Below are 25,447 nucleotides of genomic sequence, written 5' to 3'. Positions count from 1 at the left end.
TTTTTTTGCATGGTTAGCTTTTTATTCTTTTAACGTTAAAGACATCAACATGAGAAATTCACATATAACAAAACACCAACCTCATAACACTGGATTGAACACCAAAACAGCCATTAAATACAAACTTAAAAACCCCTTCAAAGCTCAAGACCTGCTCTGAGACCCCCTCTGCTCCGGACCACTGTACTGTGTACTGTATATACACGTATTTAACAAAAGGAAAAGAGTCAAAGAGACACAAAAAGGAGCTGAGACAGAAACAGTTTATATTAACACAAACACGGACACCGAGGATGTGAAGAAAGACGACTGGAGACAAGAATCGTTACTTGTAAGAGACCACCAGGGCTCCTGATAAAGAACAACAAAGGGGAAGGCATTTTAAAGGTTCAAGCAGCTCCTGAAATGTTCACAGTTAGAAGACAATAAAACACATTGGAGACCCCGAGGAGGGCCTGATCAAGGGGGTCCTCAGATCAGAACAAATCAGGACATCGAGTGCACATCACTTATCAAATGCTGACAGTCGTTTGTGTCGTCTCGGTATGAACACAAGTCTCCTCTAAACTTATTGTTTGGCTCACTCTGTTATCTAAGGTGACTTTCAACATTTAAGATCCAATTTGTTTCATTTCTTTTATATTTCCACGTGGAGCACAGGCAGGTGAAGTGACACAACATGTCGGTATTGGGATTGAAGTCCAAAGCCCTGCTGTTCTGTCAGAGTCGTGTTTACTGACCACAGCTCAGCATTTAATTCTGCTGGACGGGCAGACCTGATGACCAAACTCCTCAATTTAGGACTCAGTGCCACTGTAGTTGGGTTTTGGACTTCCTAACCAACACAACTCGGCATGTGTGAATGGCAGCGTCACATCCTCCAAGCTGACCCCCAGTACTGGCACTCCACAGTCTGGTGTGCTGAGCCCCTCTTATGACTGTGTGGGCACACAAGGCTCACTTCATCATTAAATCTCATTGTTACTTAGCTACGTAAAGACTCATTTTTAACAATAATGAAACGACTTATAGAGAAGAGAAGAGGTCAACCTACTGACTCAGTTGGGCCAGGACAACAATCATCACGATGTAAGACCTCTGCCATGTGTCAGCAGTAAAGTGGTCTCATGTTCAGGTGGTGAGAGCTGGCAGTGGACGAGTGAAGCATCTGAAGTTCACAGCTGGATGTCTGCTCTCCAAATGCTCCTCAATGTTTAGACAGAATTCCATCACGTTCAGGACGTTTGCTCGTATTCATGGCAGGGTGGGCTACATGTGACTATTGTGGAGGAATTGGGGTATCAAGTGAAGAATCTGCTAGCTTTGTGATCTGAAGTAGATCAAGATTAGATAAAAACAAATTTATGTCCTTAGGAGATTAAGAACACTAAAGAGTTGGGGCTGGGTCATAAACTGGTAATACAAATCTAAACACGCAAATTTGAGAAAACAGAGCAGTAAAGTCCTAACACCACTTTGCTCAATGAAGTGCCTTTTAGCTTCTTCTACTGCTAAGCAAAAATGAAAGATTTAAATAAATTTGACTAAAAACTCCAACTGTAAATCAAGTGCACTTCAGTGTTTTATATGCACAGAAGAATGACAAAGAAAATGTTGTGCAATGTGCGTTACACGATTGGCAGTATTGGTGTACCTGACATTGTTTACGTACAACACAATACTAAATTGAAAATAAAGAAATAAATGAACAACTACATGATATCAAAAGTGAGACAACCTGCTAGGTGTGAGTGACACAGAGGACAGGCAGGCATCCCGCTGGACAACAACATGACTTAAAGTGGAAGGTGCCAGGGATTCTTGGGAAGGGGATTTTCTTGATGTGCATCCCTCTCTGGGTCCCCGGGTGCCAATAGGTTGCCCTGTCAGTGGAGGACCACCCAGGATCCTAAATAACTCAGAAGAACTCCACACAAGTCATGCTGGGTAATGAGAAGCTGTGCTGGGTCCAGTATAAAAGGAGCCCACCGCCTCCCAACTCTGACCCTGACAAGGCTGCACTTCCTATGAAACCCTGTGGGCAACACTCAGCTGGAGGAGGAAGGAGAGGAGAAGGTTTACTGTTTGTTTGGTGTTGGCTGAGTTTCATTGTGTTTAGTGCTTATTGGAGTAAAAATATCCATTATTTGAATCTGTGATTGGATTAGACGTTATTGGATCTGGTGTTTGGGGCTCAGTGGTACCCCCTACTGGTTACTTAGAACATGACAACAATTTCTTTATAACTATGCTTAATAAAGAAGATGGTGACATACAAAGCATAAGTTAACATCCGGGACTTGCAGATAAAAAATCCTTGTATGAATTCAGCTTTAACTGTCGAGGTTTAGAACTCCTGTGTTTTATCACGCATTTGATGGCACACTTGTTCTAAAGCTACAACCTTACCTTTGAGTGAGAAAATGGATTTTAGTTTATTTTTATTTACAGTCGAGATTTAAGAGATTAAATTGTTTGTGATGAATCCCCTGGTTGTCTCTCATATGACAGAAGGACCAGTGACAGAATTGACAGAAATCGTCCAGCAGCACATCCTCTGAGTCTACTCACCTCACCTCACCAGCTCTTCCAGCTTTTATGGATGAAGGCGATTCACCAAACGAGTCAGCTGGAAAGTCAGAAATCTGAAAAATAAGAATCAGAGTCTGAGGAGACTTTAGGAATTAGAAAACAGAATTCAGATGAGCTGCTGTTTAAAAGTACAAGGAAGAAAATTATTAACAGGGAACCTGCAAAAAAAAGGTTTTGTAGACGTATTTGTGTATACAGTTAGGGCCAAAAATATTTGGACAGAGACAACTTCACCCCACTGAATTAAAGTTGAAAGTCTTCAGTTGCATCTGAGTTGTTTTATTTAAAATTCATTGTGGTAATGTACAGAATCAAAATTAGAAAAAAGTTGTCTCTGTCCAAATATTTATGGACCTAACTGTAAATGTCATTAAGTGAGAACTCACAGAAGCCATCGTCATCGAGCACAGGCACAGCAGAACCAGCAGGGTGGTGAATCTCATCATGGCGGTGGTGCTGACGCTCAGACGTCTGTTCAGGTCAGCAGCAGCACCTCCTTATATTGCAGATCAGGCGGGCGCGGCTCAGTTTTACATGGTGGTCGTGACATCTACTGGGGTGGAAAGTCAATTCATGTCAGACCTCGTTTGCAATGGAAGAAGATAAAGTACAGAAAACGTCAACCAAATCACAAGCCCTGAAGTTCAGGTGTTCAGCTTTCTATAGGCTGTGCATTCAGAAGAAAATGACAAATTCTGACATCAGACGAGTGTGTAATTATTATGAGTAAGAAACATTCTGTTGAAGAGTCATAGAGTTAACCCTAAAAGTCGTATTTCATGTCAGAGGTTATTTCATCTTGTACGCTTTGTACATTTTCTGTTGTTCATCCAATAGCTGCTGATGGCCAAACAGATCCCAGTTAATAAAACAAGTAGAGCGGCAAAATGAAAATTCTCAGCCAAAGTCAAATTAAATAAAAAAGAAGGCTGAACACCAAACGTCAAATCTCTTTTTAATTATTATTTACAGATTTGTTTTTGTGCCATTGATTAGAGACTAAATTAAATGAATTTCCTTTAGATTCATGCTTTTTTATTAAATTGTAATCATTGTATTATTTTTTAGAAAATAATTTATTAAAAAAAACGTACTGAAAATAAATAAGAAAAACAGTAACAAATCATAAATGGAGTGAGCTTGTCGTAGTGTCCATTCCTTGGCTGTGATTCTCTTTGCTTGTTAAGTTCAACTTCATGAATGTCGCTGCTTGCTGTCCCAGTCAGTTCCTTTCCTCCCACTATGATCTTCTCTCTTTCTCTTTCTCTTCCTCTTTCTCCCTTTATTTTTCCTTTTTCTATTTCTTTTGTAGCTCTTTGTAGATTCTCACCATACATCACGATGACTTAAACAGACCACCACAGTCCTCAGCAGTGTGACGTGTCTGTCACTCCCTGTAGAACAGGACGTGCTGTTTGTGACTGTGGACCTCAAATGTTTTCAAACAGCGTCACACATTCAGCCACATATCTGACTTTTTACTCTTTTGACCTAAAATGTGCCTTTTCTGTTAGTTTAGGCCAAATATTATCAGTGCCTAAAAATGTAGCACCTCCATAATTGAAATGCCAGTGGAGTTGGTCATGTAGTGTAAGACTTTAGGGGATGTGACATGTTACATAAATCAAGAAAGAGGGCCGTGACACCATCAGGGTCCCAGCAGTGAATGCCCCCTTTAAGTGTCATTCAACAATAAATTAATGGACTGATAGTGATGGACTCCAGTTATGGTCATCAGTTTCAAATGACTTTGTTTAAACAGATCAGAGTCTTTATTTGTGCTCTTTATGTAATCAGTCATTTGTAAAGTTAGTATTCGTATTTTACTTGTCACTGAGCTCTGCATCTGCACTGAATGAAGAGCACCAGAAAGAAATAAAGAATTGAATTGACAGAAAATTAAATCCAAAGCATTACTGAGTCTACCAGTGGGCTTCAATGAAGGGTTTTGGTCTGGAAGGTCATTTGTTGGTTTGTTCCTCTGAGGCTCAGGTCATCTCAGCTGCTGTTGAGTTTTCAGGCTCGCTTTCCCCTCAAACCTGATGGCTTGTTCAGAGTCAGTGCCCTAGAAGGGGGGCTATGTTACGATATGAATACTATGGCATTTTTTTCTGCTCTTCCATTGTGTTTGAGTAAAACATTTCAGGCTTACATTACATTACAACTGATGGTCTTTAGGTTTAACACGGTGACTTAAGAACAGAATGTTTCCTGTGTTGAATTATTAGGCAATCATCTGATGCAAGAATTTGTAATTTTTGTCTGACCAGACAGGCTATTTAAAGCTGAACACTTGACCTTTAGGGCTTGTGATTTGATTGCAGTTTCATCTTTTTCTTCTTCAATGACAAATAAGATCTGATTTGAATTTGCTTTCAACTCCAGAAGATGTCATGACCACCGTGTAAAACTGGCCCACCCCAGCTGATCAGATAAACAGGGTGGTGTCGCTTCTGTCCTGAACAGACGTCTCGACGTCAGCACCACCACCATGATGATGATGAGACTCGCCACCTTGCTGGTTCTGCTGTGCCTGTGCTTGATGGCGATGGCTTCTGTGAATTCTGATCATTTGTACTGAAATTTGTCTGTAAAATCTTATTTTTTGCAGGTTTCCTGTTGGTAAATTTCTTATCCTTACTTTTAAACAGTTGTTTGTCTGAAGTCCAATTTTCCAATTTCTAAAGTTTCACTGTTTGTTTGTTTTTACTTTTCAGATATCGGACTCTCCAGGTGATGCTGAGGAGAAATCACTCAGAGCTGTAAGAGCTTCAAGATGAGTAGAATCAGAGGATGTGCTGCTGGAGGATTTCTGTCAGTTCCTTCGCTGATCTTTCTGTCGTGAGTGAGGCTATCAAGGGACTCATCACAATCAATTTGATACTTTAATCTCTACTTTAAATTACACCACAATGGAAAACACTTCTTCTCTTGAAGCTAAGGTGGTAGATTTGGAAGATGTGTGCCATCAAGTGTGTGACAAAGAATAGAATTTCAAAATCTCGCCTGTTAAAGCTCAATTCACTTCCATCCTGAAGAAACACATTTAATCCTTCATAAAAGAAACACAGAGCAGGGTAATGTCTGGGACCTGCAGATATTTATGTAACTTGTAACTGTTTACATGATGGAACCCTTTCAGTCTGGTGTCAGGGCGCAGCACAGCTGTGAAACTGCTCTGCTACGGGTAACCAATGATTTGCTTATGACAGCAGACTCTGGACAAACCAGCATATTAATTCTGTTAGACGTCAGTGCAGCATTTGACACTCGGGTCAGACATGACATTCTACTGTCCAGAATGGAGAACATGCTGGGTATCTCTGGCACTGCCCTCCAGTGGTTCAAGTCCTATCTGACTGATAGACAAGAGTTTGTTAGTCTTGGTAACAGCAGATCCAGCTCAGCGCCAGTCATACAAGGAGCTCCTCAGGGCTCTGTCCTCGGCCCTCTTCTCTTATGTATTTATATGCTTCCCCTTAGCCATATTATTCGTAGCTATGGACTGGGTTATCATTTTTATGCAGACGATACTCAACTCTGTTTCAATGTTAAAAGTGGAACTTCATCAGAGCTTTCTCAGCTCACAACCTGCCTCAGTGAAATTAAAACCTGGATGGAGCAGAACTCTTTAAAATTAAATTGCAACAAAACTGAAGTCCTGCAAATTGGGACTAAAGCTCAACTCAATAAAATGAGCTCCTTCCCAGTCCATCTTGGCGGTGATCTCATCACACCTGCCTCTACTGCAATTTTTTATTCATCTCTCTCTTATTCCACCCACATAAATCACATTAAGAAACTTTCTTACTTTCACCTCCGTAACATATACCGTGTTTGGTCCATCCTCTCCTTCTCTAATGCTGAGAAACTTGTCCCTGCTTTTATCACATCCCTTATCGATTATTGTAACTCGCTGCTGGCAGGTGCCCCTTCTAATCTTATATCACAGCTCCAGCTTATTCAAAACTCGACTGCAAGAGTCCTGACATGGACCAGCAGCAGCGAGCACATCACATCCATCCTGCTCCGTCTTCACTGGCTCCCTGTGTCTTACAGAATCGAATATAAAATCCTACTAATAACCTACAAAGCCTTAAATAACCTTGCGCCAAACTACATCAGTGACCTTCTCCATCACTATGTGCCTGTCTGCTCACTAAGGTCCTCTGATTCTGATAATCTTGTTGTGCCCCACACTAATCTACACTCCATGGGTGACAGCAGGGCTTTCAGCTGTATAGCGAGTGCCCAGACTCTGGAATGACCTACCGAAATGAATCAGGTCAGCTGACTCCATGAATTCTTTTAAAACAACTCAAAACTCATCAGTTCAGGAAGGCTTTTAGCTCTACTTGGCTTTATTACCTTCTCTTAGTTTACTACTCATGTCAAGATGTTCATGTAACCTGTGTGTGTGTGTGAGATCATCAGTTATGTTGTCTGTTAGGCTTTCTCTGAATTTACTGTCTTAATCTTCTTTATTTATCTATCTGATTTAGTACAATGCTATATACTGTATACCCTGCTGTTCTTTCTTAAACTCTGTGAAGTGCTTTGAGCATGGGAAAGGCACTATATAAATAAAATGTATTATTATTATTATTATTATTATTATTAACTTTTTCTGTGTTGTTTTTTATTTATTCTGAGATAGCAGTGGGTGCTGCTGTTTTCTTTTCAGTCAAATTTATTTAAAATCTTTTGTTTTTGTTTAGTGGTACATGAAGAATTTAGTGTTAGGATCGTTCAGCTTTCTTTTCTGGACTTTGAAATTTGCTTGCCGTTGTTGCATTGTGATTGATTACTCATTTATGACCCAAACCCGTCACTTTACTGTTTTTTCCATTTGTCCTTTCATTTTTTCATCATCTAGTATTTTTTCAGTGTGATTGTTTTTTTTAGCCATGAATTTTGTTCCTAGTCCTGCTATTATTTTCATCACAATGGCTATCATCCTTTTAAACATACAGTAATTTCCTTTGTTTCTGATTTTGACTTGCATTAAAAACAAAGCAAGCAGATTCTTTAGTTGATGCCAAAATTCCTCTAAAATATTCAAATCTAACACTCCCTGCCATGAATAACAGCAAACCCCTGAACTTGAGGGAATTCTGACTAAATGTTGAGGAGCTTTTTGAGATCAGCTGTCCAGCCGTGAACGTCAGATGCTTCATTGGTAGTCAATTAGTACTATCTGTCTTGGACATGAGACCACTTTACTGCTGAGTCATGGCAGGGGTCTTACATTGTGCCAAAATGTTCATGTGACGTGAGTGGTAAATATTGTACTTTTTTATTAATAAATTGTGTCATCTGAACCAAGGTACTTTAATTAAATTACATTAAATGCTCTCAGATTATTAGAGCGAGTGCGCCACACCATAAAGGCCTCACCTCACTTCAGATATCCTGCCACACTTTTGCTTTTGGAGGCTGAGAAAATTTTTTTGATGACTAAAATCAGCTTTTCTGCGGTCAGCTTGACATCATCCATCCTTCCATTATCTAACCCACTATATCCTAACTACAGGGTTCTGCTGGAGCCAATCCCAGCCAACAAAGGGCACAAGGCAGGAAACAAACCCCGGGCAGGGCAGCCCACCGTAGCAGCTGACATCATAGGGTTTTTAAAGATATTTTATTAACCTGAATTAATCCTCCTTCCTCTGTGGTCATACATCATATTCATGTGATCTTGTCAAAGATATCCACTCTCCCTTGAGCCTTTGTCTGTAGTTGGACATCAATATAATGAGATTTTTCTATTTCTTTCAAAGTCTCTCCATGACATTTCTTTCTGTGCCGATGATATTATATTACTTTTCATTAATGCTATGGCAGACATCAAACATGTCCTAAAATTGATTTCCTTTTCTTCTCGCAAGATTAACTGGATATAAATGAATCAAAACAAGACATGATGAAGACTTGTGGAACCACCATGTAATGTCCAGATTAGTGTAGGGCTTCAGACAATTGATCAAAAATACACATTTTATAGATGTCTTGGATAAACCTAAGATGGCGCTGTCTGAGTCTGTGTTCGTTTTAGTTTTTGAATGCTCTGTTTACATCTTTTTTTAATTCACAAAGTATTTTCTTTAATGGGCAGCACGGTGGCGCAGTGGTAGTGCTGCTGCCTCGCAGTTAGGAGATCCGGGTTCGCTTCCTGGGTGGAGTTTGCAGGTTCTCCCCATGTCTGCGTGGGTTTCCTCCCACAGTCCAAAGACATGCGCGTTAGGTGGATTGGCGATTCTAAATTGGCCCTAGTGTGTGCTTGGTGTTTGTTTGTGTCCTGCGGTGGGTTGGCACCCTGCTCAAGATTTGTTCCTGCCTTGTTGGTTGGGATTCGCTCCAGCAGACCCCCGTGACCCTGTGTTCAGATTCAGCAGGATGGAAAATGGATGGATGGATGGATTTTCTTTAATGGTCTATGATTGTCAATCTCTTTTAAAACATAAGATTGACAATTGACAAAACTTTTAATTACAATCACGCAAGTCAGAGTACCTGCCCTCCATCTTTTCTGCTAGATGTACCGGCGTACTTATGCCGTAAGCCCTGTCTATTGTCCGGAAGGAAACATCATAGAAGATGAGGAAAGTGCGGGGGCCTACTTGTGGGGCTTAAATCTTACCTGCCATCTTCTCTGGTGATTGATCCTCACTAAGGTTCAGCTTATGTTTTCATATCATGGCGCTCCCTGGAACATTTGTATAAATGGATCCTGTCTGTTGTTTCAAACCACCATATTTAGCTCCTCTGTTGGTGATCGCCAAATCCTTAAAGGGGTGGAGTGGATTCTCTGAACCTTTGTCATCCAGCAAATTGATTCAAATGACGATAGCTCTAGTAAGTGCTCGATCCCTAGCTAACAAAACATTTATTTTAAAAGGTTTCTTTACCTCACAAGGATTAGATTTTTGATTTGTGATTGAAACATGGCTACCTGTCTGTGAGTTCACTGAATTAGTTCCATTGTCAGTGTTTTTAGTTCCCCTCAGTCTGCTGGTCAGGATTAGCGAGAATATTTAAAAGCCGTTATTACTGTCGCCAACTGAAAACAGACAGTTACTCCAGCTTTGAATTACAGTTGTTTCAAATGTCCTGTGTTGTGTGCAGAGGTGTATCGGCCTCCAAAATTTAACAATGAATTTATACGAGAGTTCTTTGAGTTTCTGACAGGAATTGCACCAAATTATGACAGATTTTTAATTCTTGGGGATCTTAATGTGTGCTGCCTGAGTAAACCCCTAGTTAAAGACTTTTTAAACCTCACTGACTCTTTAAATCTTGTTCAGTCTGTGAGAGGTCCAGTACATGAGCATGGACACACATTAGTCGTTGTTTTATCGTTTAGTTTACTCATCTGTAACAGTGATATCGGTGATGTTTGCTTTTCTGTTCACATGCCCGCTATAACTGAGGCTTCTTTACTTGCCAAACAATCAGCATTAGTGGTGAGACTCGCTACTCTCACATAGTGAACTCCACCATTACTAGTAAATTCTCTGTGGCTTTTATGGATGCTGAATTTAGTTCCTATTCCAAATATCAATAACACACATAGTATTCATCTCTGCACCTCCGAAACATTAAATATGGCACTATTGAATGTTAGAGCTTTAACTAACAAAACGTTTTTTATCAACGATCTTATTAGTGATAAAAAAATAGATTTTATTGCACTAAGTGAAACGTGGCTTAACTCAGATGGCTGTTTTAATCAAATCTGCGCCTCCGAATTACAGTTTTACTTGTGCAGACCGCCAGGGAAAAAGGGGGGGCGGATTGGCTAACATTTACTTGAGCCGGTTAAAATGTAAAGATGTCAGTTTTGGTAAGTTCAAGTCCTTTGAGTATCTCGCCGTTGTTATCCATGGAGATTCTCAAGTTCTAGTATTATCCGTGTATAGACCTCCAAAATTCAACGCGTCTTTTTTTGAGGAATTCTCTGACTTAATGTCAATTTTAATTACTAACTATGACACACTCCTAATAGTTGGCGACTTTAATTTTCATATAGATAATCAGTGTGATCTAAAAGTAAAAGAATTTATGAACCTCCTGGATTCTTTTGATTTGAGACAGCTCGTAAATCAGCCTACACATAAAGCAGGTCATACGTTAGACTTAGTGATTACTAAAGGACTGAAAGTTGATATAAAGCAGATCATTGATATTGGTCTATCAGACCATTTTCTTCTACTTTTTAATATAGAAATAATGATAAAAAACACCCATGAGAAGCATATTGTTAAAAAACGCTTCTTGATTCATCAGCAGCTTTAAAACTTACACACATTCCAAGCAATCAGTCCGTTTATAGTGCCAGCTATAATAGCGAGGATAATGTAAATAGTAAGGTGGAAAGATTTAATACTAAAGTGAGAGCTGCTGTTGACAGAGTTGCACCTGAAAAGACAGTGAAAAAATCTTCTAGCATTGTTATACCATGGAAGACCCAAAGAGTGTCTGATTTAAAGAGAACATGCCGCAGAGCTGAGCGTCAATGGAGGAAGACTAAACTAACTATCCACTATGAAATATTAAAAGTTAAAATAACAGAATACAATAACACTGTCCGTCTTGAGAGGCGCTGCTATTTCTCCAAGATTATAAATAACAATGCTAGTAATCCCAGAGTCTTATTTTCTACAATTGATCGCCTACTAAACCAGGTAACTCAAAGGAATGCCTCCTAAGTGCTTCCAGTGAAACCTGTGAGGCTATCTCTGTATTTTTCAATCAAAAAATTAATGATATTAGAAATAACATAGTATATCCCTCCAACACTAAGGATCCTCCTAAACCCCAGCATTCTGTTATAAACAAATTAAACTCTTTCACTAGGATAGATTTACCTGATTTACAAAAATAATATCTCAATTAAAACCCTCCACCTGCGTCCTTGACCCAATACCAACAAGGTTTTTCAAAGAAGTATCAGGCGTGCTAATTGATAATGTTCTGGACATAGTAAATTCGTCATTAGATACGGGGGTCTTCCCAGACTGTCTTAAGACTGCTGTAGTTAAACCCCTTCTTAAGAAACATAATCTTGACCCCTCGGCTCTTGAAAATTTTAGACCCATCTCTAACCTGCCTTTCTTAAGTAAAGTTCTAGAGAAGGCAGCCATTATGCAGTTAAATGACCACCTAAATAAACATGCTATTCTTGATAAATTTCAGTCGGGTTTTAGAACAAATCACAGCACAGAAACTGCACTCGTTAAAGTAGTAAATGATTTGTGAGTGAATGCAGACAGAGGCCATTTATCTGTTCTCATCCTCTTAGATCTGAGTGCTGCATTTGACACCATTGATCATAATATTCTTAGAAATCGCCTTAGTCAATGGGTGGGCCTCTCTGGCAGGGTCTTAAATTGGTTTGAATCCTACCTGACAGGGAGAAAATTTTTGTTAGTTGTGGTAATTACAACTCGAAGACACATGATATTTAATATGGTGTTCCACAAGGCTCTATCCTGGGTCCGCTGCTCTTCTCAATCTACATGCTTCCGTTAGGTCAGATTATCTCAGGGCACAACGTGAGCTACCACAGCTATGCTGATGACACACAGCTGTACTTATCAATAGCACCTGATGACCCTGATTCTATTGATTCACTAACACAATGTCTGACTAGTATCTCAGAATGGATGAATAGTAACTTTCTCAAGTTAAATAAAGAGAAAACTGAAATCTTAGTGATTGGCAATAATGGATACAATGAGGCTATTAGAAATAAACTGGATACATTAGGATTAAAAGTCAAGACGGAGGTAAAAAGCTTAGGGGTAATTGTTGACTGTAATCTGAATTTTAAATCACATATTAATCAGATCACTAGGACAGCATTTTTCACCTAAGAAACATAGCAAAAGTTACACCTCTTATATCACTGAAAGAGGCTGAGAAATTAGTTCACGCGTTTGTTTTCAGTCGACTAGATTACTGTAATACACTCCTCTCAGGACTACCCAAAAAAGACATAAATCGTTTACAACGAGTACAGAATGCAGCTGCTAGAATCCTAACTAGGAAAAGAAAATCCGAACACATTACTCCAGTTTTGATGTCACTACACTGGTTACCTGTGTCATTCAGGATTGACTTTAAAATTCTGCTTATGGTTTATAAAGCCTTAAATAATCTCGCCCCATCTTATATATCGGAATGTCTGACACCTTATATTCCAAATCGTAACCTCAGATCCTCAAATGAGTGTCTCCTTAGAATTCCAAGAACAAAGCTTAAAAGAAGTGGTGAGGCGGCCTTCTGCTGTTATGCACCTAAAATCTGGAATAGCCTGCCAATAGGAATTCATCAGGCTGATACAGTAGAGCAGTTTAAAACACTGCTGAAAACACATTACTTTAACATGGCCTTTCTATAACTTCAATTTAATTTAATTTAACTTAATCCTGATACTCTGGATGTTCCATTCTTCATAATAACTATTCATGGTGGCTCTAAAATCGTACTGACCCCTACTCTCTTTCTGTTTCTTTTTCCGGTTTCTTTGTGGTGATGGCCTGCGCCACCTCCACCTACTCAAAGCTTCATGATGCTCCAACATTGATGGACGGATTAAAAGGCAGAAGTCTACGTGACCATCTTCATCAAGCCCTTCCGTGAGAACCCTAAATCCAGAGAGGACTGTTTGATTTATGTTAGGTAGAATGCCCAGAGGGGACTGGGCGGTCTCATGGTCTGGAATCCCTACAGATTTTATTTTTTCTCCAGCCGTCTGGAGTTTTTTTTTGTTTTTTCTGTCCCCCCTGGCCATTGAACCTTACTCTTATTCTATGTTAATTAATGTTGACTTATTTTATTTTCTTATTGTCTTTTATTTTTCTATTCTTTATTAAGTAAAGCACTTTGAGCTACTGTTTGTATGAAAATGTTCTATATAAATAAATGTTGCTGCTGACTGATTCCCCCCACGTCAGCTGAGCTCCAGTGGTCTTGTCACTCTGTTTAATGACATTTGGCCTAACATTTTAGACTCTGTTGTTCTGTTTAAATTCAAGTGCTAAAAATGTAAACTTGAGTTATAGTTAAATGATGCCAGTCACACCCTGAGGTGGGCATGTAGGCGAGCAGAGCACAAGTGGAAAAAGACAAGTTCAGGTGTCCTTTGATATTCTAAAGAACATTTAATCTAATTATCAGAAAACTGTCAAATCTGCTAGGATAAAGTTCTTTTCAGATATTATTTCAAATAACTGTCATAGTCGTAGAGTTTTATTTAACACTATAAACACTATTGTGTTCCTATATGGCCTGACATGACACCAGCAGTCTGCGAGGATTTTCTCCAATTTTTTGTTTATAAAATTGCTAACAATGAGACCTCACATTACACCCTCTGTTGGTGACCCGTCTGTCCCTCCTATGTGTACAGCTGTTTGTCGTCACTTTGAGCCTGTATCTCTCCATCTATTGTCAGACGTAATCAGTCACCTTAATCCCACAACTTGTCCACTCGTATTGTTAAAGATGTTTCTGAAGTGGTCAGGCCTGGCATTATGGCCATTATAAAGAGATGTCTTCAGACTGGTTCAGTCCCAGCCATCTGTAAACATGCTGTGGTGCAGCCATTAATTAGTAAAACAAGTCTGAACTTCACAGACTTGTCAAACTTCAGACTCATTCCATGTTGTCCCTTCATTCTAAAATTTTGGAGAAGTTTGTCTTTATACAGTTGCAAACTTTCTTAAATGAAAATGGCATTTCTAAGTACTGTAATGTAATAAAAGTAATTTTAACACACACCACAGCACGGAGTCTTCACTTCTAAGGATTCTAAATGTTCTCTTTTTAATAAGTTACTCTGTGGACACAGCCATCTTATTGCTGTTAGATCTGACTGCAGCATTTGATACAGCTGACCATGACATCCTCTTCATCTGTCTTGAGCAGTCTGTGGGTACACAAGGAATGGAAGGGCTCAGGTCATTAATAATATCCTCAAATCTGACAAACAAATTAACTCCATTGTTAAAGACGGTTTCTATCAGCTCAGTGTATTAACTGAGGCTTTCTTAGATTAGCTTTCCTTCAGTAGATGATTTTGAAGCACCAGTTCATGCATTTCTCTCTTCTCGGCCTGACTATTGCAACTCGTTATGCATTGGAGTTAATCGGTCATCGGTTTGCTCATCTTCAGCTCATCCCAAATGCTTCTGCCAGCCATCTAACAGACACATGAAAACACAACCACTCCTGGCTAAACAGAATTCAGGGTTGTGCTGTCACCTTCAAGTTCTTTAATATTTTCTATCATATTTTCTCTATATGTCTGGTGTTTGTTTTTCTAATCCCCCCCACTTTTATAAAATCAATCCAAATGAATGTTGTTCCTGACTAGAAATGCATCACTCAGTGATCTGACCTCATGTCCCCCTCTCCATACTGGCATAGCACCACATCACTTGTCTCCCAACTGTTCTGAATATTGGTGGGATGATTTGGTGAGAGGTGTCCACTCTGACTTGTGTTAAGGGAGCTTCCAGGGTCTCTTCTCCTGATGTTGAGCTGTCTCTAGTTAGCCTGATTACATCCCCTCACTTAATATCAGTTGTCAGTAAATCGATAAGACCTCCTGTGTCCGAATTCTCACAGAGCCAAAGCTCTTTAACCAGACCCAGCTGTAACAAGGACACCACACACTCACACAGACACACATGTACCCCTTAACTAACATGCCCTGTCATTGATCCTGGATACTCTCATCTATTCACCATCTCATTCACATCACACACATCTTTACTCGGCTCAAACCTGACCAGTTTATATCTCAGCACACTATCCTGTGGAGAGCCTGTGTGGTGGGCCGGCGTGGAGGACGTGACGCTGCCAGTCACACACACTGAGGTCTGTTGGTTACAAAGTCCAGAAGTCAACTGCAGTGGCATCAAGTCCTAAACTGAGGGGTTTGTTTGTTTGCCATAACAGCTTGTAGGAAGTGTGGCATAGCGGGCAAGACTTCAATCTCTAAGACTGTGAGTTCAATTCCTGCTGCTGACACTTTGTGACCACGAGCAAGTCACTTCACCTGCTTTCACTGCAATTGGGAAAACCAAAAGAAATGTGACCACTTATATCTATACTAATAAAAGGCAAAGCCCTCACTCACTCACTCACTCACTCACTCACTGACTCATCACTAATTCTCCAACTTCCCGTGTAGGTAGAAGGCTGAAATTTGGCAGGCTCATTCCTTACAGCTTACTTACAAAAGTTGGGCAGGTTTCATTTCGAAATTCTACGCTTAATGGTCATAACTGGAAGGTATTTTTCTCCATTAACTGTAATGGAGTTGAGCTGGAATGACGTGGGGGGCGGAGTTTCGTGTGACATCATCACGCCTCCCACGTAATCATGTGAACTGACTGTCAACGCAGTAGAAAACCAGGAAGACCTCCAAAAAGCGCTTAAGAAAACATGCATTATATAATTGAGAAGGCAGCGAAACAATAAGAAGCGATGACATATACTACCATATTCATGAGTGCTGCTACTTCAAGGTGTAAACCTAAACTTTAAATTAAGTTCATAGACAGGCTGCGCTGGCGTTTCACATGCCCATAGGTAATGCGGGATACAAGTTTAATGAGAGGACGCAGGATATAAACGAGAGCTTTGATCACTTTGTAACTAAGTTAAAATTGTAGGTGAAGGGGTGTGCTTATGCAAATTCCGAGAGACTGTGTTTGTGGGGGATTGACAGTTAAGGCGGGTGGGGAGTCACGTCATCATGTCCCCTCCCATTTACCTCATTTCACTCTGAGCTGAGCTCCGCTAACGCCGTCTTCAAGCAACTTCGTTGCCACCAAATACTCCCAGAAAAATCCACAAGTTAATACACACGCTGTCTCTAGAGTTTCTACACACTGAATCCTCCAGGCACTACTTACAGAAGGTTACATTGACAATCGTGTTACGTTATTTTTAAAATCTTTCCTTTTCTTAGCACAAGCACAGCTGAGAAGCTTCATGTGCTCCATAACGCTTAAAAAGTAATGCATTTAATCACACTTTGCATTACAAGCAAAGGGGAGCTTTTGTCAATGCATGATTTCCTGGTACACCGATTACATTGATCAGCGCATCCCGATTCATTTTACCCTCGCACCACCATGGTTTGAGAAGAAGTATGAAAAAATATGAGGTTAACACAGAAAAACAGATCACCAATTCAAGCTTTATGAATAATCGATTCATCAATAATTGTTTTGGTAAAGCCATCCTCCTTCCATTTTATAATTTTTCCGCCACTAGCCATGATTAAATGAACGGTAAAAAAGTAAGAGCAAAGCGAGGGTGACTTATTTAGGCAGGCATCAGCAACACTCATGACAATGTCAATCATGTTACGTTATTATTAAAATGTTTCCTTTTCTTTTCATTACTTCTTTAACACACTACTTCTCCGCTAGCGCGAGCTGAGACTTTTGATATCGTGAACGTGTCTGCAAAAACTGGGGTCTCCTGGCCAGCAAAAGTCGAGCAGCCAGCGCGCGCGCATAGCTGTGCCAGGATTTGAGACGCTGACTGCGCTTCTGCCTTAATTCAAAGTAAGCACTTGATAGCCCAGACAAGTGCAAACACGGGACCCCTTTTCTACACCACGGCAAAATAAGGCGATTCACACTTTCTTTTGCACGATACGATTATGAGGTCCTCAGCTCGGATTATGAAGACACGCACAGGAGTGGAGGACTGACAGTGCCATCACAGCCGATTAATGGCGGGACGTCTAACCAGTCTCACAATTCCCACCGCGACTGTCCCCAAAAGGCGATCATAACGCAGCGAACACATCTCTCTATACTATATAAAAGAAAAGGCAACTTTACTTTCTTTACACCTTTTTCCTTTTATCCCAAACCAAAGCCTTTCTCTCTTAACACTGGAGGACACAAAACAAATTTTCTTTAAATGCCGGTTTAAGGCACACATTTGAACGTTCACATAGAAAATGTAATTTCTATACCACAGCCGTCGTGTAGCCTTCTATATATTTTAGCTGCTGTTAGTTACTTACCTGTTGTGTTACACAGACTTTAAAATATAGTTGTTACAACCTCTCTTAAAACGTTAATGTTGTTTAATAACTTATAGACTATATTTTATTATTTTCCCTTGCACTCAGTAACAAAAGCTATACACACACATTAGTCACATACCATACACACAAGTATATGTATGTGTATATATATGTATGTATATAATATATATATATATATACACACACACACCCTATCTACATCCTACAACATACATACATACATAACATATACATACACACATATATATAATTTGTGTGTGTGTATGTATGTATGTGTGTGTATATATGATCTATGTATATATATATATATATATATATGTAGATATGAAGATATGTATGTGTATATATATGGTATGTATGTGTGTGTGTGTATGTGTGTGTGTGTGTGTATATGACTCATACATTTTCTGATGCAGCTAAAACAACTTTGTGACGCTGCCGCCAAATACACAAAACAATTACTTTGACAATCGTGTTACGTTATTTTTAAAATCTTTCCTTTTCTTTTTCATAACTGCTTTAACACATGACATCGCTGCGAAGCATGGGTATTTTGCTATATATATATATATATATATATCACAGCGACACTCATAACAGTGATAATTACATTAACAATCATGTTACGTTATTTTTAAAATTTTTCCTTTTCTTTTTCGTACCTTCTATAACACACTACTCCGCTGCGAAGCGCGGGTATTCTGCTAGTCTCAAATATTGTAAGTCATATAAAGGTGTCATCCAAATAATAAGGAATAATAATTATCAGTATGTGCCGGGGGGGTATGAAGAGCAAGGGATATGACATTCTCAGTGGAGCAGTCCTGACAATATAGAAACTGGAGAAGATCAGGACTTTCTGGAATGTTCTGTTTAATGTGCCCCAGAACTGATCTGTCAGGACCCTCCATCACCACTGGAGTGAGACCACCAGTTTGGAGTCACACAGATAATCTTCAGGCAGAGACCGAAGAATCTCTAAGGAAACTGCGTTCCTTCCTTGGTGTCTACCTGTCATTTTTGTGACTTCCATCTTGAACCTTTCAGGTGCATTTAAGACGCCTTCTACTTTGTTGTCTTGTTTCGTTATCCTGGTTGCCTCCTACAAGTAATGATTCTTGTTTCCAGGGGCCTCATGTATAACACTGTGCGTAGAATTCGCACTATAACATGGCCTTATGCACAGATCCAGATGCAGGAATCTGGGCGTACTCCAACTTCCACGTTCTTCCGCTACATAAATCCCGGTCAGTGTGAAAACTAACGCTCCTGCATGCGCCTTATGTCCCGCCCCAACTCCTCCCAGAATTACGCCTCTTTGAATATGCAAATCAATATAAATCGCCCTTAAGCTCAGCCCTCTGTGTAAAGACAATGGGAAAAGCACGGGGGAAAATATAAGAATTTCAGCGAATACCAAGTGGAGGCAAAGGTAAAACATACTATGTGTTTAATTAAACCGTGGTATAATCAACAAAAGGAAGTTGATTAAGTGACATCACGTGTTGGAGAAACTTGAAATCTCAGATATCAAAGTCTCCGTGAAAAGGCGAGTCGTAGCCCACCATCTGAGTGTTATATAAAAGCTTATTAGGGTACAGACAAAAAAAAAAACTAGGCACACATTGGGAAAAAAGGACGAAATTTCAACTTCAATCTCAAAATTTCTGCTTTAATCACGTAGTTTATTTTGCCATTAAAGTAGAACATCATGAACGTCATCTTAAAATCGTTTAATTAACCAGTTTCTCAAATAACATCGTAATTAAAGTAGCTCGTTAAATGCTTTGTTTTTTATGTGATCTTCTATGTGCTCTATGTGTGTGAATCACTACTTGCTTCTTAAACCGGCTCTCTTCCTCCGACTGTACAAAGAATCCATTACATTCGTGATATTGCAGCTCTCTGAATAACTAAAATACTGAGATGTATACCTGATAACATTTTCATGATGATAGGAGTTAAAGCGCGTTATTAAACATGGGTTTCATGGGGCAGTGATTGTGTGCGACCTTCGATGAAATTATTTATTGCAGCAGTACTCATGGGCAGCTCTAGGCTTGTGGTGGCCCTGAGCAGAGAAAGAATCGGTGGCTCCTGAGGTAGTGTGTGCTTGAGTCTGTATCCCGGGAATTTTCTTTCCGATCAGCTGCTGCTGTGATTCACACTCAGATACAGTGATATAAATACTCCAAGTGGTGCAGTGAGAGTAATATGGAAAAAGATGATCTGCTGTGGCAACTCCTAACGGGAGCAGCTGAAAGACGAGGAAGAAGAAGAAGGTGCAGTGAGAGTAACAAAGCTAAAGCAGTTATGGTATTTGGCATACTATGGCTATTCTCTGGACCATTATATTGTTACAAGTTAATTACAATCAGATGCATTACACTAATAAACAATATGCGGTTAGTTTCTGTGTATTTATAAAGCCACGTCAGGAAAATAATGAGTAACCACACAGGAACAGTAGCATTGCTTTGACGCTGGGTGCCGCCAGTCTGCAAAACCGAGTGGAGAACTTGCGTATGACAAGGTATGAGGTACCGTGGAAAAGTGCGTGGCTTTACGCCAAGTGTAGGTTTTATACATTGCGATTTAAACGTGGAAAAGTTCATATGCAACGTTTCTGTGCGTACGCACCGTTTATACATGAGGCCCCAGGTGTCTTTGATTCCTCAGTATCAGTGGTTATGTTCCGCCCTCCCTTTACTCCTCCTTTAGTTTCTATCACTTTGACTTTTTCCCCTTCATTAAATATTCACAAACCTCCAGAGCAGGGGTCTCAGAGTCAGAGGGTCTCCAGCTTTGAAGTGTTTTTGTGCTTTTGATTTAATGGCAGTTGTGGTCAATCCGGTGTTGTAAGATTGGTGTTTTGTCAAAGGTGAACTTCTCTCTTTGTCCATCCATCTATTATCCACCCCATTATATCCTAACTACAGAGTCATGGGGGTCTGCTGGAGCCAATCCCAGCCAACACAGGACACAAGGAACAAACCCTGGGCAGGGTGCCAGCCCACTGCAGAGCACACACACACACACACACACACACACACACAATTTAGGATCGTCATTGCACCTAACCTGCATGTCTTTGGACTGTCGGAGAAAACCCACACAGATACAGGGAGAAAATGCAAACTCCACACAGGGACGACCCAGGAAGCGAACCCAGGTCTCCGATCTGCGAGGCAGCAATGCTACCACTGCGCCACTGTGCTGCCCCTTCTTTTTGTGTTTATTAATTTTATAATAAAAAAATAAATAAAAAAGACTTTTCTCATTTCATCATTCTAAATTCAGTGCTAGTTCTAAACCTTTAACATACAATATGAGAATGACAGGACACTTGAATATCTGAAGTCCATAAAATTGTGTATGGAGAGCCATGGGCTCTGATGGAGATGACCTGAGCCTCCATACTGTGATGGGCACAGCAAGCAGATAAGTGAGGTCTGATGAGACAAAGCTTTAATGGCAGCCTGCTCTTTAAGTGGTGTTCACACCCAGAGGTGCATTTAGGACCAGGTAGGAGTCTTGATGGTGGACATGACATTCGGTCCAGGCCTGTGGAATGTGCTGCTTTATGTGATCAGAACAAAATGTAATGTCTACTAGGCCAGCTGTCATACAACTAGAAAGAAGAGCGGAGAAGGACATGGATGGAAATGCGCTGCTGATCTGTCACCTGTGTTTACTCCTTACAGTGTACATGGAGGAATAGGAGGAGGAGGAATTGGATTTAGAGGAGGAGGAGCAGCACCAAAGTATTGAGGATGATCGTTCAGGACTTCTCTAACTTGGTAAGCATCTGTGGGTGACAGAAACAAATGTCTGACTGGATGGAGGGAGGATTCATTGGTTTACAGGCATAAAAATACGTGAGGATCGCACAGGTGTGGCATGAGATGAAGGAGAGATGATGTTCCAGTCCTGAAAACCTTTATTTTAGTTTTAACTTCCTCTTATTGTAATTGCAAAAAATTAAATTAAAAAGGTGGGTCCTTTTACAAACCCCCATGAGTATTGGCCACCTTTGCCAGCTGTTTGGTCAGATGCTGCTCAAGGCCTTCACTCTCCTCACTTTCTATTAATTCAGAGGTCACAAAACTCACTTCAGATTCTACAAAGCCATCTATAAAAAGTCACAGCCTGTCTTCTCCTTCTACTCATTTGACCAGTTGTCTTTTTCTCTTGTAGCCCTAAAGGACCAACCAGACCAATCAATACCAAGAAAGAAGAACTAAAGAGAATGTCCATTAATGTCAAATAAACACAAATGCAAAGAATGAAGCTGACCGACTCCTTGTCCATTTCTCTGATTGTCCATCTTTGATTTTCTACTTGATTTCTGTTGTCTTTAGAAACCTTCACAATAGCAGACTCAGTGCTATGAAAAACTCTCAACGCCGACTACAACAACTCTATTTTATTATCATTACCAGGAAAAGACAGCAGGCGAGGGAAGAAGAACAATGTTTTCAAAACTTTACGGAGGAATACTGAAGGCTCTCTGGCCAAGTCCGTGTTGTTAAGTACAGGCTGGACCATTTCATGTTTAACTGAGAGTGGCCACTAGAGGGGGCAGTTTGTCTACAGAAGAATCAGCTCCTGCGTCAGCTCTGAAAGTCATGTGACTGTGTGATCAGGTCACTCTTTTGCGCTTTCAATTCAGTTCAAACTTAAACAATCTAAATGTTACATCTAAAACTAATTGTTTCTGGTGTTTTATACTTGTGTTTTTACTTTATTCTTTTATAATACATTGTACACCCAGACTGCTGATCTTTCCCTTGTGTGTAATATGTAGTGTGCCCACTAGAGGGCGCCAGTGCACTTCACTCCCACCCCTCAGCCCGCCTGTTTAAAGAGCCATTCTCGTGTCTCCTCACCCAGTAGCCATTATTTCCCCTGCCCTAATCTTTTACCCTCGAGTTAACAGCCATACCTTCCCTCTGATTTCTCCTCAGTACTGACTAGAACAGCTGTGACTTTCACTATGTGGAGTTTCCATGTGGCCTTTCCTTCAGCTATTTGCATGTCTTGACTGGTTTGGTTTTCTAACACTAAATGCCATTCATTTAAGCTGATATCTAAAGTCCCTGTTGAACATTCATCTGCCACAAGCACTTCAGTATTTATTCTGACCTCCCATTCCTTTGGCCACTGACCTGTTAGCCCCAAGCTTAGCTTTTCTGATGTGTCTGCCTTAATATTAAGTGACTTAGGTGCCTTAACCACTAAGTCTGTCAGAGTTCATTCATTGTTTGCCAGTGGACTAATTGTTGTCAGGCGAAAGGCACACATGGGCGGCTCTCCTCCTGCATTTTGATGTCTCAAAAATGGTGTGGATCCCTCCAACAGGCCCACTTTAAATAAGGCCCACTTTAAAACTTTATTCCAGCCTTTAAGATGATTGTGCCCCATTAGTTTTTTAATTTGTTCTTTGAAGAGGCCATTCGTTCTCTCAATAAGTGCTGCTGCTCGTGGGTGATAAGGAATATGCCAAGTCAACTGAATTCCGGCTCCTTGACCCCACTCTTGTAAGTCTCTCCCAGCAAAGTGGCTTCCTTGATCACTTTGAGTTTCTTCTGTTACTCCATATGCTTGAATTAAGTGACTTCAGTCCATTAAGGAGCTGCTTTTCAAGTGGTGTGTACTTAGTCTGAGATCCAGTCAGCTGTCGGCTCCAAAAGCCTATGGGAACTCTTTCACTGCCGTGCTTTTGCCACAATCTCCACGTAGCAATGTTGATCTGCTCTGTGGCCTCAAGTTCAAAATGTAAATTAGGTTTTCAAGGTCCCCGTCCTTGGTGTTGGACTGAGGCTTCTTTAGTTGCCTCAAAGGCAGTTTGTTGTTTTTCTGTCCATTCAAACTGTTCCTTTTTCTTCACAACATCACGTATTGGTCTTAAAATCAGTTCCAAAGGTGGCACAGAAGCTCTCCAGAAATCCATTAGTTCCACAAATGATTGAACTTCTTTTTTACTAGTTGATGCCTGTAACTTATGCAAATTGTCAATTTCTTTTTGAGGCACTTGTGTCTCTGGTCCAACCCACCTCATGCCCAGAAATTTGACTTCTCTGTCAAGTCCTTGAACTTTGTCCTCATTTGCAGCACATCCTCAACTTTCCATGTGAGTAATCAGAGCAGGTCGTGCATTGTTTACTGATGATTCGTCTCATTAACATCGTACCTTCTCCACCGCTGGGCAGGTAGCCAGGTCTCGTGCCACTAGTCAATGGCATAGCGTAGGGCTGTGTAGGTATCCCTGTGGCAGGACTTGAAGGGTGTACTGTCTGTCCTTCCAGGTAAATGCAAACTGATCTTGACTTTGAGGTGCAATCAGAATAAAGAAGAAAGCATTAGCCCTGTCGATGACAGCATGCCACTCTCCTGCATTAGCCATGAAGTCTTCTATGAAGGTAACAATATCGGGAACTGCAGCAGTCAGCATTTAAACATCTATAATCTATTATCATTCTCCATGAACCATATGGTTTCCTCACTGGCCACACAGGAGAACTGCAATGGCAGACTGCAGGTTGAATAATTCCTACTCACAATAGCTCTTTCACTGTTTCTCTGATCTCCTGCAGACCTCCTGTTTCAAGTTTACAGGTGTGTCAGGTGCAGGAATCTCTAAGGGTGTCCATTTTACTTTTCCCTTTATTATCACTTTGACTGCTGTACACATTTAATTACGAATCTCAAAAGAAAATGTTCCCATTCTATCTGTATTGTTCACCCTGTGAGAATATCTAACCTCAGAATATATTCAGGCAATTCTGAAATGAACACGGCTGCTTTAAATGGGCGTGATTGTCCTCTGGCTAATCGTACTGTGATCAGTTTAGCTTGTTTGTCTGAGCCCACATACCCGTTTACATTTATGATTGGCCCAGAAAATGTGTGTGGATGCCCATGAATTAAAGTTACTTCTGCCCCAGTGTCAGTTAGTGGCACAACCCGATTTGGTTTTCTCCCCTTACTACAATAAATTGTTAGCGGGATGTACGGGCGTCGGTCTCCTGTATGAATGAGCCGTACATCCCCACCCACAGGAGACCTGCCATCCCCTCAGTATGGTGGTCGGGGTGTGCACCACTCTTTCCCAAAATTAAAATATCGTCTCGGCTTTTGTTCTCAGTGTGTTTTCTTCCTCACTGGCCAGTGCTGCTGGTGTAGCTCAGAACTCTTCATGTTGAGGCTTTTCAGAGTTTGCCATCTTTGAAAAGTTCTGCAATTGGTTTACCGCTTATGTCATTTCTGTCTATCCCTCCTTGTAGCAGATCATGAATTATCCTTGCACGACTTATTTTTATTTTTTCACTTCCTTCTTTGCCTCTGACTGGTCTTTACCCAGTAGGTGCTGATACAGTAGCTCCCAGTTCATCTAACTGACCTAACAGTGCTGCTACATCCCATACCGTCTGTTGATTAATTCCATCAAGCATAGATAACAGAGCCCCTTTTAAATGATGGGGTGCATTTTTTATTAGTTGGCTACACATGCCAGCAGTGAATGCTTCAGTATCAGGGCCGGCAAACGCGGCTCCTTGTGCAGCTTTATAAATAGTCGATTGTACGGCCATTTCTCGAAGCTGTTGAATTGCTTCAGAAGATGTGCGCTAAAGCCGGTTAACATCCTCTGTGTCTCGTGTCTGGCCACGCATGTCTGTCAGCGTTTACAGCAGCAGTCGCTGGATTATTTAGCCCTCGTAGTGTCTTTGATGTATTAGGGTTTGTAGCAGTAGAGCCTACATGTTTCAATTC

General features: G+C 40.5%; 1 protein-coding gene across 1 annotated transcript in view; it reads left to right on the top strand.

Moving 5' to 3' along the window:
- The window catches only part of LOC120524132, a 68,315-nt gene that overhangs the window by 29,982 nt on the left and 12,886 nt on the right, over positions 1-25,447 (top strand). Inside the window, 7 exon segments of the mRNA XM_039746010.1 lie at positions 5,204-5,214; positions 5,310-5,354; positions 11,205-11,315; positions 11,318-11,462; positions 11,465-12,007; positions 12,010-12,453; positions 12,456-12,982. Coding sequence (XP_039601944.1) covers positions 5,204-5,214; positions 5,310-5,354; positions 11,205-11,315; positions 11,318-11,462; positions 11,465-12,007; positions 12,010-12,453; positions 12,456-12,982 — 1,826 coding nt within the window.

The sequence above is a fragment of the Polypterus senegalus genome, chromosome 2 (genome assembly GCF_016835505.1).
Source record: "Polypterus senegalus isolate Bchr_013 chromosome 2, ASM1683550v1, whole genome shotgun sequence".
In the NCBI taxonomy this organism is placed as follows: domain Eukaryota; kingdom Metazoa; phylum Chordata; class Cladistia; order Polypteriformes; family Polypteridae; genus Polypterus; species Polypterus senegalus.
The sequence above is the reverse complement of the archived record's forward strand: the minus strand, read 5'-3'. Positions and strand labels throughout refer to the sequence as shown.